This window comes from Cuculus canorus, chromosome 3 (assembly GCF_017976375.1).
Source record: "Cuculus canorus isolate bCucCan1 chromosome 3, bCucCan1.pri, whole genome shotgun sequence".
NCBI classification, from domain to species: Eukaryota; Metazoa; Chordata; class Aves; order Cuculiformes; family Cuculidae; genus Cuculus; species Cuculus canorus.
In genome coordinates, this window is record NC_071403.1 from 12,141,420 (window position 1) to 12,162,813 (window position 21,394).

Consider the following 21,394-nt stretch of genomic DNA (forward strand, 5'->3'; position numbering starts at 1 on the left):
AAGATTAACTATGCCAACTGTTACCTGTTTTGCAAATGCACATTGGATTTCCATCGACTTGTGCCAAGCAGGTTGAATTGTTTATGCACGGATTGTAAGGCAGCTCGCAGGGACTGAAGCGCTGATGGCAGAAGTCACCAGTATAGAATGGAGGACAAATGCATATGAACTGCCCCGGCTTAATAGTTTCGTAACAGGTGGCTCCATTCAAGCATGGTTCAGAATCACATTCATTTATATCTTCACTGCAGTCTGGCCCCGTCCACCCTGCTGTGCATGCACATCTGAAAAAGAAAAGAGTTGCCATGGTGTAGGAATGAAAATCAAACACTTAGCCCAATCACAGCCAACTATTAATAATAATAATAATAAAAAAATAAAAAAAAATCAAGAGTCTTTTGTTGTGCATAGCTATTTTTTCTCCCAAATGTACCAGACTGCACTATGAATAAAAGTTATGTTCAGATTTTTATCCCACAATTTATTCAAGAAAAGCGAAAATACTTATTCTAAATCACAGGATTTAACCACTTGGAGAATTATCTGATTTAGTTAATGCAGACCAAATCATGCATGGATCTTCTTTAAGCTGGAACAACATTACAGATTATCAAACGTGCAATGTAAATTTTGGGTTTAGGATCAGAAACATATAGTATCATATGCCTGAAACTACTTAGTAGGCACTTCAGTGTTTGGGATTAAATGCACAGGTAGCATTCAGTACAGTTTTAAAAAACAAGGTAGGATGTCGATGCCATCCTTCCACGGTGGCAACTGCACCACTCAACTTGGTGTCATCCGCAAACTAGCTGAGGGTGCACTCAATCTCACTGCCAATATCATTGATGAAGGTATTGAAGAGCACCAGTCCCAGTACGGACCCCTGTGGAACACCACTCATCATGGATCTCCATCTGGGCTTTAAATCATTGGCCACTACTTTCTGAATACGACCATCCAACCTGTTTCTTACCCACCTTACCGTGCATCCATCAAATCCATCTCTCCAATTTAGAGAGAAGTACATTGTCGGGGACCATGTCAAAGGCTTTACAGAAGTCTAGTATACGTAACATATATTTCACATATTATTTTCAAGGTCAGATTGAGCAGGGCTTTAAGCAATTTGGTCTAAATGAAAGATCTCCCTGCACCATTGCAGGGTCATTGGATTAGATGGTCTTCATAAGTGGTGTTGCTGTTTTAACCTGTGTGCTGGGGCCCGTGGACTGCTGTCTACCCTGCTCCAGCTTCAGCTCTGGGAATAGACCAAGAGGAGGGTGACAGTCTGTGTCATCGTGTCTGTCCCCCTTTGCCTGCAGTCACTGCCTGACAAATTATAGCCCGTTATGTTCGGAGGGCTGTCAGCCACAGCCAGACTGCAGCTCGGAGCCCTGGAAAAGTAAGTGGACTGTGATAGGGATACACCCAAGAATGAAGATGAAACTAGTTTCTTAATATGTTCCACACTGCAACATTAATGCTAGTTTTTATTCCACACTTTTCTTATATAATTTTAAAATAGGACATATATAGTAATATTTATGAATAGTAGCAATGGGGTAGATATTTTTAATGATTGAGGAAAAGTCATAAAGGATAGTAATGGCAAAGACTAAAATTCCTATTTCTTTTATTGAGGTGGTTAAGAAGGCAGGAGCAATTAACTCCTGAAATAAAAATGCTGTGTTATAAACTGGCTTATTCATTGCCATTTTCTGAGGTGTGCCAGAAAACTATTGGTTAACTTGAATAGCAAGAAGATCTTTTCTTCTTCAGGCTCCTGAATTGAATCGTACAGTCAGTGCAGGTCTACAACCAATCCTACCCAAGGTCTACTACCTGACTTTTGTAAAGAGGGCTGGACACTTTAAAAGTACTGCAGTGTCTCCGCTTAGGGGATCATCATATTTTTAGGAACAGCATGTATTTCTGCTTGCATTTTTCCTGAGCAACTCTCCAATTAAAAAGAAATTTATATTACTTGTATTTAACTGTGATTTAGATAAATTCCAGATGTGTTCAGGTGTTTGCCCGGTCAACAATGACATGTCAATAGGTCTTATTCTTGAATAAGCCCTTAGCTTATTTCTCAGTTTTGAAAAATAACAAGACATTCTTCATTATTTCAATTACTACAATAGCCATCACCAGTTTTTGTAAACCGAGTTATCAATTTGAACGCAGAGACTAAACTATCCTCTCAACTTCTCAATTCAACACAAGGAAGTGGTATTGAACTACCGCTGCCATGGTTAGTCAATAAGGAATTTCATCTCCTTGGGCTGTCAATCTGATGATGGGAAGTTTTATTAGAATTGAAATATATGTCTTGACTTGATTTCAGTGATGAAGTTCAGGGTATAAAGGAAGAAATTGCAAAGATCATCTTTTACTTCGTAATGTGCTTGTGTTTGCCATGAACAAGTGATAAATATCTTTCCAAACTATGTATATGTGTACAGTAATGGAGTGGCCAAACATGAAGAAATATCATCTCTTCCCTTACATCTCTCCAAAGGATTAATTAACAAGTGAGTAAAGAGTGTTTTTTTTTTTTTCACAGAGTAAACTGAAAGGCGAACATAAAATTCACAATTCAAGTCCATCTGCCTTTATTAGCTCTTAGAATAAGACTGAGAAGCTGAAATTAAGAAAACAAAATTGTAACATTTGTCATACATACAACTACAATTATTTAATTTAACAAAGATGTAGTTTTGTGGGATGATGGCTTGTGGGAAGTATATGCACCACCTGCAGTCTTCTAAGTCGAATCTGAGGTGCTTGCTAAGAAAGCATAGATAAAATACTTCAGGAATGGTAGCAAGTAATAATGCATGGATGAACTCTTTATTGCATACCTAATCATTCTACGTGCATGGGAATTTTGCATCATGGAATGCAAAATACATGTAGTAGTACAATGGTATGAGATAGAAAAATAGTGTAATACATGAGCTGTAAATGCAATGGACCATGTTGCCATTACACCTCAGAAATAAATTTAATCCATAAAAGAATGCTACAGTAAAATCTACACTAAGTATGTCCTAGGATACTTGGTTAAACGGGCTGAAATTACATTCACTCTTCTCTGTTCATATGCTGTACGAAAGTTGTTGAACACTGTGCAAGTCAATACATTTCCTAAATTAACACTGTCATCTGTAAAACGATCTATTATTTATTTTGAATAAATTACTTTTTGAACTGTTCATGCTACTTGACCAGCTGATGCTTTTGTATCATTTCTTTAATAATAACAAAGGTAAAGCAATGAATTAATATAAACTACAGTTTAATCCCAACAGCCATTGCTAATATACAAAAATAACAATATATTGCTAGTACTTGTCCATTAGTTCAGCAGTAATGTGAATATTGTTGAGCACTGGAAATTGTTTAAGCAGTTGAATACTAATTGAAGTCTCACATTTCAGCAATTCTTCTCTAATCAAGGTAAGTGTTGAGAACTTCTGCAAAAGACATGTAGCATACTTTTGCAAAGGCACCTGTAGTGATCTGGAATATCATTACTAGGGGGTTGTAATCGATATGACAGTTAATCTGAGTAAATGTGTACTGTGCTGTGCTATATAGCTTGTAGAGCTTGGCCTTGTGGTATGTGTTGTCTTGCATGCATCCCCTGACCACTCAAAAAACTAATGTTAACAGAGGAGTTTCAGTACATGTGATTACACCAGCTGTGTGTCCTTGCCTTTACCTAAGAATGCAGCAATAAGCTGTCCCGTGAACATCCTTTCTTTTTAACTGTAGAAACGATTGAATTGTTTTCTTCTAAGAAAATACTGTAAGAACTCAAATAACCATAATGGGGTAATCTTTCTGTAGAAACGCCCTGCCTGGCACGCTGTCTTCCATGGGAGGCCCTTTTGATGCTGCACAACTGGGGATTCTCTGAAGGGATATAAGATATATATATATATAAGGGATATATGATGTTCTTGACAGTGTTAGCTCCAACATACTGCATTCTAAGTTATACTTCATATAGTGTCGAGTGCTATTCTTAGTGGGATCATAATGAAACAGCACCTCCTGTTGCAAAACACCATCTTAGTCCCAGTTTTAAGAGTAGTACAATGAGCATCCGAGCCTCACTGATTGCCCCTAAGCTGCAGAAGCTGCCTTCTTTTCACTGACCATCCTGAACATGTCATTCCATGCTGGGATGACATAAAGGAAAGCAAGAAGCCAAAGGCCACGCCCTCATAGTGTGGCACAAATACAGATGATGTGTGAAGCAAAAATGTTGGTGCATACCCAACATAAATGCTGTGCATGCTTTGCGTGGTTTACTTCAGATTAGTTCTAGTCTTGTTGGACTGAATATTCAATAGTATTTGTATCACACAGAATACACTCTTCGTTTCACCCAAAAAGATTCCAGTTTCCATGTACGATGTCATTCAACATTGTAAACCAAACAGGGCATGGTAATTGGGGATGTCTGTGAGATTTACTTAAAAAATCTACTCACAAAGTGAACTAAAACTCACTCCGGAATAAGCTTTGTTTCACCTAGACAGTTGAGGGGTCTGGCCTTCAGGGACATTGCAGAGCACACTAGACAGGAACAGACTTGTCATTCAGTTACACAATTCTAACCATTGAAAGTTTGTACACTGTGCGTTAAGACCTTTGAAGGTTCTGTTTTGTCTGTGGAGAGAAGTTAAGTTACTTAGAAGTTCAGATCTCAGATTGGTTGAATGGCTTTCAGAAGGAAACTCTCCATCTACTTATCTTCATCACTTATAAAGGAGAAAATGAAGGTAGGCTTATGAACTTAGGGTTCTCTGTCAGATTTACAAAGAACTATCTGGACTAGACAGCTTTCTTCAAATCTGAAAATACTCTCTAACAGTCTATATAATTCATGTAGTTTTTAAGATTCAATTCCATGGATTGTTCTTTTTTAAACTATGCTTTCTTCTTCAGTCTGATACACTAGGAATCCCTGATGTTTCAGAGTATTCCTTTACTAAAATGGTAGTCCAAGAGTGAACACTTTCACATAAATTTCTCATACAACTAAAAAAGAAATGAGCTTAAGACATTTTTGGTATGTGGGTCTGGTAGGCCTTATGTAATTTTAATAATTATAACCATAATAATAAATACTCATTCGCCCTAACTTTATGTCTTCCTAAGCATTGAATCAATAAACAATACAATTGTCTTTTAAAAAGCAGGCATAAAACTGAAGAATATCAGATAAATAACCATTAATTTTTGTCATGTCCTGCTCAAAGTATGATACCATAAACAGAAAGCTCTGCAGCCACTATTTGGTTCCTCTTTAGTTTTTACCATTTTGAAAAGCTAGACCTACATTTTAGAATATATTTCCTGATGTACATGTTAAAAAAACTTTGTATCTTCTCTTTCTGAAGACAGGTCAACACATCTTTTTTCTTCTTTTAGATTTCTGAACCAGAAATCAGAAGGATTAACAATTTCATACAAAAAAACATGAAGTACAATACAAATAAATAAATAAAATCTGCAGATGCAACAAAGTAAACCCTTCAGCTTATTCCTAAAGCTGGAAATAGAAATGCATATTGACCCCAAACTAGAGAAAAAGGATTTGGGAGATACACTGCTGGAAAGAGAGATAAAAAGATTATGTCCCTGCTACTATAATAGTGTGAAAGTGTGGCTTTTTTGTGTTTGATGCACACAGAAAAACTATGGAGAGCTTAGGTAGTTTTCATACTCTTCCTGTTCAATTGTTTCAGCTTTTTTATCCTTGTCCTTTTTCTCATTTTTTTAGGTTATATTTTCTCTGTTCTGTACACTTTTGCTCACATAATCCTGGTCACATTCTTCCTTTTAGTAACAATAACTAAAATTTATTCCTAATACTCTGCGTATTCAGGAACTTGACACAAAGTAAAAATGTTTTAGAAGAACACATAGACAAAGTTGTATTTACTTATTTTATAGGTGTTTCTTCCTTAATCCTCTATTTGAAGCAATGATTTCAGACAATCACAAGGTAACAATCGGCTCAATGAGACAGCAAGCTACATTTCATCTTCTGTTTTCATCTGTAGTTTAGCTGCAATGCGCACATTTGTTTTAAGAAACAGAATTTCATGTCCTACCAAGGGTATTTCAACTTTCAACCTCCAATTTTTTAGTGCAGCTTTTTCTCTTTCCCATTTTCCTTAACTGAAATACAAGATGCTTCTTACATCAGACTGGGTGCAACTTTCAGACTACTGGACCACAGAGAAGAGGTAAACTTAGTTCTTTTTCCGATCAATCAAGCTATTTTCATACTTATCTCAAGAAGGATTTTGCAGCAAATCCTCCTATCTACAAAGCCAGACGAAATTACATTGTTTTCTCTTTTGACTGGGAAACATTAAAATAATTAAAAATCACCAGTAGAAATGTCACTAGAGGGCAGCCTCATTAGGCTCATTAGGAATGTTCATGCTTAAAAAAGCACAAACACTGAAGAGTTTTAATTAAGACAACAAACCAAGTAGAACTGAGCATTACTACTGTCACTCAGATCTTATGGTCTAGAACCAGAAAATACAGTACAGTTTGGTATCAGCAGTCTTGTTCATAGACTGTGACCATGTAGAAAACAGCTGGTAAAGTGCCTTCCCATCAGCCTTACCACAACTGCTTTTGTGATATAGAAGGAATTCATTAAAAAATAATAATAAAAAAGTGGGGTTTTTTTTTGTTTTGTTTTTATTTTTTTTCTTTACTGTTTTGATTATTGTCTAGGGTGCTAGGAAAAACTCCTTATCCTATTCAAGATTTTTAAAACAAACTATAAAAAGATTGAAAAAATACTGAATCATCTCTTAAAAAAACGGGAACTTAATTCTCCTAAATTTCTCACATTATATCAGAAGGGTGTCATAGTAGTGAAAATTTTGGGTCACAGCTTTTCTAGTTAGCCCACAATGTAAAGTAAAGAGAAATAAATATCTGTCTAAAGTTGTGTTCGGTGCATAAAATGATCTTCTGAGTAAAAATATTAATTTCTGGAATTACTGCAGACCATCATATAGAGCGTCTATGCATTCTGGCATGTGAAGCTGCTCTTTTGCATAACATCATCTATTAAGTAAACCTGCTTTAGACTTCCTTCTGTTCCAGACAAAACGCAAAGGGAAAAGAGCGTACATTCCTTTTTATCTTACCATCTGTTGTCACTAACATCAAGAGCTGTTTTCTTTGCCTATGTGTCCTTCATCCCACATTGGAACAACAACAATCAGTACAACAGCAACAAGGTAACTCAAGACTCCATCCAGCAATCTGACAGAAAACATGTAATTTGCATCCTGTTTAACAGGCAACACTTCTCAATGATTGAGTCTGCCAGAAAGAAAAAAACTTCATTTGTGGAAACACAAGATTCAGTAAACCAATACTATAGTCCAGTATCTTGGATGCTACTTGATATGCTTTGGTAGAGGAAAAAGAAGTAATATTTCATTCTTTGAAGAATCAGAGGGAATTGGTTGTCATGCAGCTCCTAAGAAAATAATGTTACATAAAGAAAATATTCTGGAGCTCAGATGCTGAATAAATCAACTACCTGGAAGGCTCTCCATCTTTGAAGGATTCCTGAAGAGAAGTCTTCTATTTCTTTATTCGCTTGGTTGCTTTCCTGCTCCATATTAATTTAATGCCAAAATTAATTTAAAACTGGTACCTTCAGCACTATTTCCCCTTGGGAGTCTCTTTGCCTCCACCGGCTTTCAGTGTAAAGGGCCTAATTGATATGGAAATTAGCGGGATGCCATTTTTCAGTTTGTAATGCTCCGACATTTTCTAGGAGTTACAGGTAACTCTTACTGCATTTTAGTACATTGATTTTGAGACAAGTCATCTTTGACATGAGAAATCTGAAAGGAAGGAGAATGCTACACTGAAAAAAACCCCAACTATCGCCTGCAAGAAGGTAGCAATTTTTTCAGAAGACGCATTAGTTACATTAGGAAAGTTTACCAATGCAACAGTAGTTCTGCCAATTGCTCTCAAAGATCTTCAACAAGTACATAGACATGGCACTGATTACAGAAAAAGAAAAAAAAAAAGTAGAGTCCCAACAAAAGAAGATGCTTTTGCTCTATGGGTGTAAAGAAAAATATCCTGGTCTGTTCCTTCCATCACAACAAAGAAAGACCAAGGTAATTGCTAATCTTTATCAGCAATAAATAACACACCAGCATGAGGTGGTAGATGTCATGCTGCAACCCGGAATTTTTATGAAGCACAAGCAATACGAATTTAAACCTGCCGATAGATTACTGAGACATTTAGAAAATCTGACATAAAAAATAGCTGAATGTAATGTACACCAGTTCAGAAGTGTATGCAAATGACTTCTGCATAATGATTTGAATAATTTGAATGATTTGAACAGGTGAGACAAAGAAACAGTTCTCTCACTCGCGTTTCTGACTCTATTTGAACTCTGCAAATGCTTTTGCCATTTAAGTAAGGTATCTTTTCAGCTTTTTTCCCTGATGTTCTATTTTTAAGCTGCTTTCAGGATTGTCAGTTGATCTTTACCTTGGGTCTATACAAGCTCCAAGTAGGCACATCATAGAAGAAACTGTATGTCTTCGGCTCAGTCTGACATCAAAGTACTATCAAATCCAGACATGGAAGGAGTGGCATAAACCCCCATATTTTTGAACAAATGCCTTGCAACACTCCAGTTATGTGAGTCATGCTGCCATGATTCCGTTACGGCAACTATATCATAGTTTTCTTGTTGTACAACAGCTGCCAGCTCCTCCTGTTGCCTACACTGTGTACATTGGTATAGAGGCACTTCAGCCAGGCTGCTGGCCATGTTACCTTCTTAGGGGAATCCTCTTTAATTCCTTTGAGGTGTTTCACTGGCGTTTCCCTCTAGGATGTCATTAGTTCAGTAGCCCCTGCTTCATCTCTGTACAACTTCAGCTGTGCTCCAGTGTACCTAGCAAGTCTCAGAGACACAGGCTCACCAGAACCACATCCCTCTAACCTTGTCATGTCTTCCCTCTGCTCATCTTGGGCAAACCTAATATTATCCCACTTCCCCTTCAAGTCTAGTTGAAACTCCTGTCAATTAGCCCTGCAAGCTCCAGAGTAAAGATCCTCTTTCCCCTTTGAGAAAGGTGAATCCTATCAGACTTCAGCAAACCTCTTGCTGTGTAAGCCACCCCATCATCAAATTGCTTCCATCAATTGATTTTACCCTAGCCAAAGCCCAGACAAGGACTGTAACTTCCAACTAATAACTGAGACAGTATCATATTGCCTTGCCACAAATAAATTTATGAGAGATCACCTAACACAGGCCTTGCTTAAGTTTGCCTAAGAAGGATTATTTAAGGAAACCCATGAAACATTTTATGAAGGAGTACCACAACTCCCAAACTTATAGACAATAGGAAAAGAGCAAGTAAGTATTTTAAGTTCAACTCAGATCGCATTTCTCAATGATAAAAAACACACATGTCCATATATATACATATACGCTGCTCAGATACTGCAGGCTCAAGATGAGGTAGATATTTCCCTACCACAGATTCTGTTACAAAACAAAATTTGACTTGTCATGTTCTGGCAACGGACATTTCAAAAATAGCTTTGTCCTTAAAAAGATTATTGTTGTGATATAAAAGTATAAAGGCAAACAACAAAAGATATTTTCAATTGCAGAGTCAGTTATGTCTTTATCTACCTTTGATATCTACTGTAATACTACGGCCGTCTCCCTGAGTTATTTCAATAGAGCAAACCTATGAAGATTTTATGACTGCCCCCTCTAGACAGGCAATGAATGAGCCTGAGAGACATTCATAACAATACTTATTGATGCTCATAGAGAGGTGTGACTTTTGTGTTCTCCCTTTTCTCTATGTGTGACCTTCAAAGATAAAGGCTTCCTGTTATAACTGTGACAGATTTCTTTTTTTTCCCACACATCCAAACTGGCATTTGGTGGAAACAAATATGATAATTACGGATCCTGCATTAGTCTCTTTGCTACTGCCGAAGAGTGAGCACAGCTTTATAGAGGACTTCTAATAGTGTACTATCTGTAATTGCAGTGTAAATAAACTTCGCTATGATACTTCTATTGATCTAACAGAAACATAACAGTTTAAATCCCAGACAAACCTAAAAGACTATTAACTAAAATTCGATTGCACATAGAAACTAGTGGTGGGGAAGATGAGGTTGATTTTCTAATTATGTATTATATACAGTTTACTTACACTAGAACCATTTCACGTATTTTGTGCATGTGAACGTATATTTCATATTGTACTATCACATATGAGCAATCATTTCAAAGAGGCAACTCTTTTAGATGAATAGTTCATACTTCCTCAAATATGTATTTTCTAAACATACAGTTATAGCCTTCTCCAAAAATAATTTTGTAGTTGCAAGCCCATTCCTTTTCTTTTCCTTTAAATATATTCTTTTAAAAGGAAAAGTCTTACATCCATTTATTTTACCACATCTTAAATAGAAAAAAACCAGAACAAATCAAAGTAGAACTCTCTTTCTTTTTACATCTATTACCGATAGGCTGTATGCTGCCAGTTTCGTATGTGCTAAATTTTACTCTATTCTGTTAATAGTTCTGCATAATCTTTTTTTCATGCATGTTGTCTTCATCATCTCAGTGACCTCACGTTGTTAATATAGTCTACCTATCTAAGCTATCTGAGCACTATGGATGGAAATCAATGCTGTCTGGGTTAGATAGTATTTCATTGTCGAACTGTTTGACATAAGTAAAACGTATTCACCTACACTACAACTAAAGATACAGTTGGGCTTCATTTTCTCCCTTTTTTCTCCCAAACAGAGAAAAAACTGTCTGCATATAGTCTGTACTTTGTTAGTAATAGGGAAATTGTGACTGCTGTTCTCTAAAAGACCTTTCTCCACTTCAAAAGAAAATGCCTCATCATTGAAGATGAAACTTTGATTTTATTTTGTCTAGAAAGTTATTTCAGGACAAAATAAATGCAGATAACAATTTGGCATTAAAACTGGTACATTAGTTCATAAGGCAATGTTACTTAAACACTTCATAAATGCCTTGAGAGCTGCACAGAAGAGAAGGACCTGGGGGTGCTGGTTGACAGCCGACTGAACATGAGCCAGCAGTGTGCCCAGGTGGCCAAGAAGGCCAATGGCATCTTGGCTTGTATCAGAAATGGGGTCACCAGCAGGTCCAGGGAGGTTATTCTCCCTCTGTACTCGGCACTGGTGAGACCGCACCTCGAATACTGTGTTCAGTTCTGGGCCCCTCACCACAAGAAGGATGTTGAGGCTCTGGAGCGTGTCCAGAGAAGAGCAACAAAGCTGGTGAGGGGGCTGGAGAACAAGTCCTATGAGGAGCGGCTGAGAGAGCTGGGGTTGTTTAGCCTTGAGAAGAGGAGGCTGAGGGGAGACCTTATTACTCTCTACAACTACCTGAAAGGAGGTTGTGGAGAGGAGGGAGCTGGCCTCTTCTCCCAAGTGACAGGGGACAGGACTAGAGGGAATGGCCTGAAGCTCCGTCAGGGGAGGTTCAGGTTGGATATCAGAAAAAAATTCTTCACAGTAAGAGTCATTGGGTACTGGAACAGGCTGCCCAGGGAGGTGGTCGAGTCGCCTTCCCTGGAGGTGTTTAAGGAACGGGTGGACGAAGTACTTAGGGACATGGTTTAGGGAGTGTTAGGAACGGTTGGACTCGATGATCCAATGGGTCCTTTCCAACCTTGTGATTCTGTGATTCTGTGATTCTGTAAGAAGGTAGGTTAAAGGACTATGCCTATGAAACCACTGAAATCTGTTCTGTTTTAACAAGTGCAACATGTAGGTTTTAGTAATAATGCTTGAAATCTAAGGGAAAAAAATACAGATCTCATAGTAAAGAGAATGGTGATCTACATCCTGTCCTTTTATGTGGAGCTATTTATTACCCATTCCCCAGGGTTCAATATGATATAATGTCAGCAGCAATGCCTAAAATCCTTTCTAGATTTTGCTACTTTGTGCATTTATTAGTCACTGCCGATGCATGGAATACCTAATCTGTAGCTAACAATGACAGATGGTTTCCGCATTCGCTTCTAATGAGCTATTTTTTAAGTGTCAGCACTGTTTTGTGTTTGTTTGTTTGTTTGTTTGTTTAAATTTCCTCTTTCACTAATGTTTCCAGAACAAAGGAAAAAAATCGTCAGTGTGATTTTGGGGAACTGTTAAATGAAGGGCAAAAGAAGAAGAAAAAGGAGTCTATGATGAATCACCTATAACAAAAGGATTATAACTCTTTTGGATTAGAAATAATGAGGTAGTGAAGTCTGTCTTGAAAATCTTTTCAGCCATTCTGTTGTTCATTGCCTATCTTTTCTCTATCCATTCTGGTTTTCATTCTCACTCTTCCTTATCTCTAAGAATACTTAGTTGTGGTGGATTTTTTGTTACTAAAATGTAGCTACAGAGGAAAAGCCATTGGATTTCAATTTTAACACTATTACTATATAACATGTTGAGGGGATGTCTTCCATTGAAGATCAGTCAGGCAGAAAAATACCAAATATTAAAAGTTACATGCTCGCCTTAAGATAACGACAAATAGGTTATGGAAAAATAAAGAAATCAAAGAAAATAGTCAAAGAAACAATGCTACCTGATGTCATTTGCATTGAAGACAGTAGGAACAATGGCATGAGGTTTAACAAGGCCAAATGCCGGGTCCTGCACTTGAGGCACAACAACCCTATGCAGTGCTACAGACCAGGAGAAGTCTGGCTAGAAAGCTGCCTGGAGGAGAAGGACCTGGGGGTGTTGGTTGACAGCCGACTGAACATGAGCCAGCAGTGTGCCAAGGTGGCCAAGAAGGCCAACAGCATCTTGGTTTGTATTAGAAACGGTGTGACCAGCAGGTCCAGGGAGGTTACCAGTGCTCTGTACTCAGCACTGGTGAGACCACAACAGCCATTGCAACACCAACAGCTCTCCCATTATCTGTTGAGCCAGTTAACTCAGAGAATAACAAGGCATGCTTACACTTTTGTAAATCCACGTTCTCAAACATTTTCTTTCCCATCACATGTGTGGAAAAGATTTCAAGGATAATTTGCTTCATCATCTTTTCAGAGATTGAGGTGAGGCTGACTGGTCCACAGGCACAGAGATCCGACTTCTTGCCTGTCTTGAAGATAGCAGTGGAATTTTCCATTTCTAGCCTGCATTTTTCTGCTTTTTTTCATTCCATTCTGAGGTGTGGAGGTAGATGCTCCTTCAGATGGCCAGGGATAGTGCCCAGTAGCACATCATTGCTTAAGTACACAGTGTCATCAACAGAGTTTCTGGCCCACTTCTTCACTGTAGCGTCTGTTGGCTGTTCTCTAGCTGTAGAATATACTTTTTTGTAGCATTTGCTGAAAGAACGCATGACTGTCGCTAATGAAGAGTTGACTGGAAATAAAAAAAGTTCAAAGCCCCTATTGATCAAGAAAATCTGACAACGAGACTTGTGGGAAACTGCTATACTTGCTATTCGCCTGTAGCTATTCCTTTGTAGGAGCAACAGCCATCATGGAACTCCTCAGAGTTCATAGTAGTCTCCTGACAACCAGAGAAGCAGTTCCCAGAAAAGCTAGTGTATCTCAAGCAAGAGCCTAGAAATTGCTGTGCAGACTGTTTCATCTCTTAGCTGGCTGTTAGCTATGCTCATGTTTCTGTATATTATTGACACTGAAAGTGTTTAAACTGACCTATAGCTATGATGAACTGGGATAACTTGTCAGATTTCATGCACTTTCAAAGCTATGCTTCGGATACCGCATTATCTTAGAAACTGCTTTGTACTCAGAATCATAGAAAAGTTTTGCTTGGAAGAGACCACTAAGGGCCATATAATCCAACTTCCCCTGCAACTGGGACTTTTTCAGCTCAATCAGGTTGCTCAGAGCCCCATCCAACCTGACCTTGAACGTTCACGGGGATGGGGTATCCACTACTTCTCTGGGAAACCTCTTCCGGTGTTTCACCACATTCGCTGTAGAAAACGTATTCCTTATACCTACTCTAAATCTACCTTCATTTAGTTTAAAATTGTTACCCCTTGTCCTACTGCAACAGGTCCTGCTAAAAAGTCTGTCACTGTCTTTCTTATAGGCTCCCTTTACATATTGAAAGGACGCAATAAAAGCTTTCTTTGCTTCAAGCTGAACAATCTCAACTCTCTCAGTCTTTCTTTACAGAGGAGATGCTGCAGCTCTCTGACTATCTTCATGACCCTCATCTGGACCTGCTCCTACAGGTCCATGTCTTTCCTGTGCTGAGGGCTCCAGTGCTGGATGCAGCACTCCAGCTGGGGCCTCACCAGAATGGAGCAGAGGAAAAGCAATCACTTCCCTCAACCTACCGACCACTCTGCTTTTGATGCAGCCCAGGATACGGCCGGCTTTCCGGGCTGTGAGCACACATTGCTGGCTCCTGTCCAGCTTTTCACCTATCAGTACTCCCAGTTCCTTCTCCGCAGGACTGCTCTCAATCTTTTCATCCCCCAGCCTGTGTTGATACCGGGAGAATATATCAATACTTCCTCCTATTTACCTGTGAGTTTATCAAATGATCATTTCATGTCTTTTTGGGTGTGTGTAACTGAAAATATTCTAAAACATGTATTTAAAATATCTCAACTCATGATTAAATATAATAGGAGGAGAAATTATGCTGTTCAGGAAGGAAAAGTTAATGAACTGGTTTGCAGGGGGGAGGTATTTTCCAGGTGCTTAGTGTGTCTTGTTTTAAATTTCATATTTCATTTTGATTTTGAATAAAAATACCACTATCCTTTCAGAAAACTGACGAATAGTGGTCAAAATATGCCCTAGGGGGTGCAAAATGTTAATGGCTTTTCAGTAGATGTTACCAAGATGGCACAGCAATATTTTGGTTTTTGCCTAAGGCAACAAAAATCCTAAAGCTGATTTTACACGCTGCAGTGTAACAAGGCACACACTGCAGATTTCCACTTGTTAGCAGTATTACGAGACATGAAACCATAAAACACTTGCTGTCTTTGGAGGAAACACTTGTTTGTTTTTTCACAGATTTCTTTAGCTAATTCATTAGTAAATCTCCTGCCTGCCTATATAAACCTTTTGATTAAGTTTTTGAGTACATACATACCTTGGTACTGCGATGAAAACAAAACTTACAAATCAGAACAAAAGATAAGTCAGAAATGCAACGGACAAATGTTTTGGGAAAGGTATCCGCAGCAAGAGAGGAAGAGCTGGCCAAAGAACCCTGAGGAAATGCCGGCTAAGAAGCCAGATGCTGCTTGCAAAAAAAATGTTCCAGAGTTTGGCATCTGGGACCATTAAATGCCAAGCTGATCCCCATCTGTGGGAAAAGCTGTTTACTGCTTCTAGGGGAGAAAAAGTAAGAAAGAGTATAGCAGTAGTTTAAAGGAGTGCCAGTATAAACAGAAGGCAGAAAGAACTCAGCATTCAAATTATAATCATATCACGATTTACTTTTTAATTCTGTGATAGCTTAAAATCCATTCATTTAGAAGTAAGCGTATCTTAAAAATATACTGCATAAATATGCATGTGTTTATTTATGGATCTTTCAGATATTCACCCATCCTTAATTTAGGAATCACCTGCTTGCACAACTTATGACAGAAAAAATCTTGCATAGTTCTGAGAAAATGCAGAGGCTGATTTTAACTTCACTGTTCCAAATAAATCCTTTCCAGAAGGGGAAAGGGGGAGAGCAAAACAGTGAAATAGCATGCTGCTTTTCTGTAACAGTATTATAATGTTCATGGTATGCATAATGCTGAATACATTCTATTGACAGAAGACTAGTCCTGTTTTAAGAACTCAGCACAAGTAGATGACACTAATGAAAATCTATTTTTTTTATTCTGAAAAGAAGATGTGAATTCAAGTTCTGTGAAGCAAAGAGGGGAGCTACAGAGTGCGATGTATTTGAGAACAGGCTGAGAAAGTAGCAGGAAGGGGACAGAATAAGTCTAACTTTGATTGACAACATGGTCACCCAAATTGCCAGCTGGTGTAATGATTACCCAAGTAAAAATGAAGAAAGATGAGTGCAGCATGGTTAATCAAAGAAGCATTGTTAAGGAAGATTATGGCACAGTTTGAGATGAGTACTGAAACTATTTAAAAGACCCTGCGCTAGAAACACAACTCATCATTTCAACTGTAGACTAAAGGGAGGTAAGAAAACCAGGGCATTTTACAGGACAGCATAAACAAAGAAAGGATTTAAATGAAGAACATTTAAATATCTGCACATTATCAGTATTTTCTTGCAAGTTCTTAAAGAACTTAAGCCTCATATCTAAAGGTGACATTGGCATTTACCACCTTTTGACTTTCCAGAAGTTAGTGGGAAAGAGATTTTTCAGCTTTAGAGTCATCTTTGAAAAGAAAAAGCTGGAGAATTAAAGGCATATCAATAGCAATACAAAACTATCGACAGTTTTTAACAGAGTATTCATGTATGACCCCACGTTAAAGTTAGACAAAACTCAGAAATGTATCATATCTGGCCAAAGAAGATAACAACTGCACCCAAAAAACAGACGCTTAGAAACAGGCTAAAATTGCTGTACCAAGTATTTGTTTCACACTAAAACAGCATAATTGGAGAACATGGTTAGACTCGATGATCCAGTGGGTCCTTTCCAACCTAGTGATTCTATGATTCTATGATTCTATGATTCTATGATTCTATGATTCTATGATCCTATGAAAATTAACAAGTATTTCATTATACTGTAAAATGACAACACTTTGTAACACAACTAGGCTTTGATATATAAATAATATCCATAAGTACGAAGGAGTAAATGGAGAACTTTGATATAGCTGCACAAAGAGGGTGTAGAAAAAACACATCAGAAGTCTATAAAGTATGGCAATCAGCAGGAAGGAAAGATGTCTGTCTCTGCAAAAATAAGTTAAACAAGAAGGGGTCCTGATTCCAAAAATAAGATATCAAAGGCAGATAAGATCACAGTTTTCTTTTGGAGAGGAGACAGTAAGCATAAAACACAGATGGTAAGTGAGGAGATACAAGGAAAAAGAAGGACAGGCCATCGGGCCTCCTGTTTCCCTCACTGAAGAACTCTATGGATTGACTACCTTGACCTCAGCAACTAAGACTCATCAACAGCCACAGCCAGCAGTGCTAATTCAACAGCATCAATTTTATAGTATTGCATAATTATATAAATATAAATTATAAATAAATATACAAATAAATATATAATAAAAATAATATTAGTTTTTAAAGTTACTCATGGTAAGGACTAATGTAATCATAATGATTAACAGTGATTAAGAATTAATCTTTGGCGATGTGTAATGCTAATGAATATCAGCATTCCAGTAGAGTCATTCTGAAGTTTGGAACAAAAAACTCTGTCAATCCTTTTAAGTGTTTCCATGACAGAGAGCAGTGATTTCCTAACTGATATATGTATCTGTATGTTCATTTGCAACATACTTATATTTAATGAAGACACATTTAAAGGAATTTATGTTTTAAAGTCTTAGGCAGTAGAGGTTCTGGATAGAAATCTGGTGCTAAGGACTGGCAGTGTTAGACTCTTTAATACTACCAGCTGAGTCCCAGTCGGTGAACCAATATACTGTGAGGATGATTATTCTGTATTTATTCAATTTTTTGTAAAAGGAAAATGTAAAAAAAAAAAGAACAAAACAAAACAAAACAAAACCAAAAAAAACCAAAAAAACCCCTGCAGGTATAAATACAGAACTGGAGTTCAGTTTAGAGAGAGATTATAAATGGTGTCTTAGTGGATTAATTCAACTGCTGACAAAGGGAAACTTTACTGCACTGAAGAAAACACTAAAACTGTTATAAAAATATGAGATTGATAGATGGCATAAGGCAATATACTAGAGTAAGCCTAATTTCCTGTTTAGTATGGAGAAGTCCATTGGTATTTTATAAAAAGAAAAGCAGCAACAACATTCTTAGCATCTTTATAACAGCATCAACAATGAATACTGACAAAATGGCAAGTGGCATGAATCCATGGGATTCAATGAGGATACACAGAAAGGATTGACTACTTTGGAAAGACACTTGTTCATTCTCCAAGTTTTAACATCACAATGACTACAGCCAAGTTGCAAACTATTCTACATCATTAGAAACACTGGTTCATTCATAAGCTCTGTTGCCTATTATTTTGCAAGAAGAATTGAAGAGATTTTCACGTCAAGTTTCCCTCTAAGTTGGTAACAGCAAAGAAGACACAAGGGCTTTAATTAGGGTTTGATGTTACTAGGGAAAAACTTCAGAAGTATTAGGGGAGACGATACAATAAGACAAAGGAGAAAGAGAGAATTCAGTTGATAACAGATGCATCTGTCTATAAAGTCTCAGAGACATAATTTGAGAAATTATGCTATTGTGAGAATTAGAGTGGAGCTCACAGGATGCTAGAAATGTATGCATAAAAATACTCTAAATTAATTTCTTTGCCGTGTCATATGCCAAACTGAAAAGTGAGTTAATTTATCAGCTGAATAAAAATTAATTGAAATGAAACAGGATCCATGTAGCAAATGACTCAGATTTAAAATTCCAGGCTTGAATATTGATTCAGTATTTCTTATTCTAATTTTTTTATTCTTATTTTTAAAAATAATAATATGTAACTGTCAAGGAGTTTGAGTTGTTTTGTTTTGTTTTCCTGTCAGCATGTGATTTATTTTCCTGTGAAACTAAAACCATAAAGAAATAATAAAGCCATAAAGATAAACATTCACTTCTGATATACTTGTTGATCCTGTAGTTTTGGCAGCAAGTTTTCATATTAAGGTTCAAAAATGAATAGCACCAGGTAAATAAATGAACTTAAAAGAGAAATTTTTAATTAGTAATTATAGTTTGTATTATTATCCTCATTATTACAAACCTGAAACTTAGTACAAAAATATTTCTTTTTGTATTATATTCTTGACAGATGTTAAAAAGTATTGGTTTCTATTATGTATTTTAACACTCTCCTCTTAAAAACTACAGCAAAAAGACAAAGTGTTGATCTCATGGTAGCTAAGCAGTGGCAGTGACTAACATCTGATCCTGAGGACATCCAGCCATATCTTTAAAACTAAATGTAGTCTTTAGAAAGGGATAACTGGATCCAAATCCCTAAGAGAAAAGAGAATTAGCATTTTTTAGTGGTGCCTAGGCATTACTTTGGACAAGCACTAGTTATCCTGGACCAAACTCAGGCCAGGAACTGCCCTGAGAGTGCAACATTGATAGACAATGCTGTTTCTTTGCCTTTGGCCATGTTCTGGCACTGTTTAGTTTCCCGGTGTAAGTTTAGCTGCTGGCAAAACTATACAGGATTTTCTGAATTTTTTTAAGGTGGTCACACTACTGCTGGTATTTGATATTGCTTCTAACTTAAATTAATGTAGAGGTTAGATAACATAGATTTCTCATCTGAAAACAACAGTTCTTGAAAAGCCAGGCAACTTTTTGTTCAACACCATTGTATAGACTAGGACTACTCCAATGAGTGAAATGAATTTGCCTTAGATAATACAACAAAAACATTGGTTTAGATTCATTTTCCTTGTGGTTACTGAGTCTTAAGCTCCCAGTTTCATCTACAGGTATCTCTAAATAAGTTGGTTTTGTTTGGCTCATCAAGATCCTTATATATAATAATTCAATGATATTTCTAATTTTCCTGCTCTGTTGCATCAACTAGGACAAACAGCTCTGAGTAAAAATGTGAGTCGTGCTTACAGTTCAAACCAATTCTGTTGCAAACATTTTCTGTAACAGTTCAGTATCTGACAAATGCAGAAACTGTACTTTTTGAACATTTGTTTTCTCGTTGAACAATAGAGAGTCCTTGGATTTACTCATACAGTATTGACTCAGCTATGAACAAAATCAGGAGAAGCCATATTACCTTCTGCAATATCCACTATGCTTCCAGGGGATGAAAAAATAGATAAAATGTAAGGATAGGTAAGCTTACACGGCTGTATTCAAGCACCTAGAATTGCCTTTGAGTACAGTGAAACTGTACATTTGCTTACACAATCCATTATAACAGTATAAGAAGTACAAATTTCACAAAAATAACAACTACAACCCAAAAAATTTTCTTTAACAAGTTGTTTTATGTCCCAAAAGAAATAAAACAGAGAAAAACAGCAATTAAAAATATTTTAACAGATTTTCTCAACCTCACTAGACTCTTTTTGTTATTGGATTGAAAAAAAATTTACCAAAATAGCGCTGTATTAAAATGCAGTTCTAGGATGATGCAAAGTGATTCAGTTAAATTCTGAACATAAAGTAACACAAAAAAAAGATATGATATGATATGATATGATACGATATTATTACATTACATTACGTTATGCTATGTTACGTTACATTACGTCACATTACGTTACGTTACATTACGTTACGTTATATTGTATTTATTGTATGGTTTATCTTAGTGTAAAGATCGACATCTTTATCTGCATTTTTATGTACTAAATGTCCATTTGGGTGCAAAGCTGGGTGTGCCTGGTGTTTTAAGCAGTTTGGCAACAGTGAAGGAGAGAGAGGGAGGTGAGAGAAGGCACTGCCTGCTCTCCCTTTCCCCCAGCCCGTCCCCCAGCCTGCAGTTGGTCTGCAGGTGCTCATTGAGCTGTTCATGCTGGTGTGGCCAAGAGATTTGCACACTTCGAATAGGCAAGAGCACCCCTGATTGCATGTGTTTTCCCAAAGAGTTCAAGAGGCAGCTAGTTCTGGCAAGGGTCCTTTGAACTGCCAGTAACCCCTGAAGCCCCCAACCCCACTTTGAGAACTTTTCCGAAGGAGCTTCTGTACATGCCCAGATTCAAGAACTTCCATGCAGAGACAGAGTGCGGGCACGGCAAGACCAATCCTCATATGCTAATGGGGAACAGAATTCCTCTATAAATAATCCCTGCCAAGAAACACATGTGCGCATCCTCTGCCCCTTGGACCATGTTTTTCTGCTGAAATATCTGTTGGATTTAATTGGAGTGGTGATTATTTTTATATTTCCTTTTCTTCTGCTACTTTTCTTTTTTCTCCCTCTGTCCTTATTCTCTCTCTAAATCTACCTCAATTTTTCCTTGCCACTTCTGGGTGAATTTGGTTGTATCTAAGTTCTTGTTGTAAATTGTTGTTACTTTGAGCTCAAGGCAAATATTAGAATTTTAAGTAGACCCCCAGAGTGATTGTTATCACTTCCCCGACTGCCCTGCAAACATTGGAAGGAATCCTACTACCACCAAGCAGGTCCGTTGGATCC

General features: G+C 37.3%; 1 protein-coding gene across 3 annotated transcripts in view; it reads right to left on the reverse strand.

Annotated features, from left to right (window-relative positions):
• The window catches only part of EYS (eyes shut homolog), an 880,825-nt gene that overhangs the window by 478,854 nt on the left and 380,577 nt on the right, over positions 1 to 21,394 (reverse strand). For all 3 annotated transcript variants that reach the window (XM_054063979.1, XM_054063978.1, XM_054063977.1), the window contains one exon: positions 25 to 284. In XM_054063979.1, coding sequence (XP_053919954.1) covers positions 25 to 284 — 260 coding nt within the window. The remainder of the gene's footprint in view (positions 1 to 24; positions 285 to 21,394) is intronic.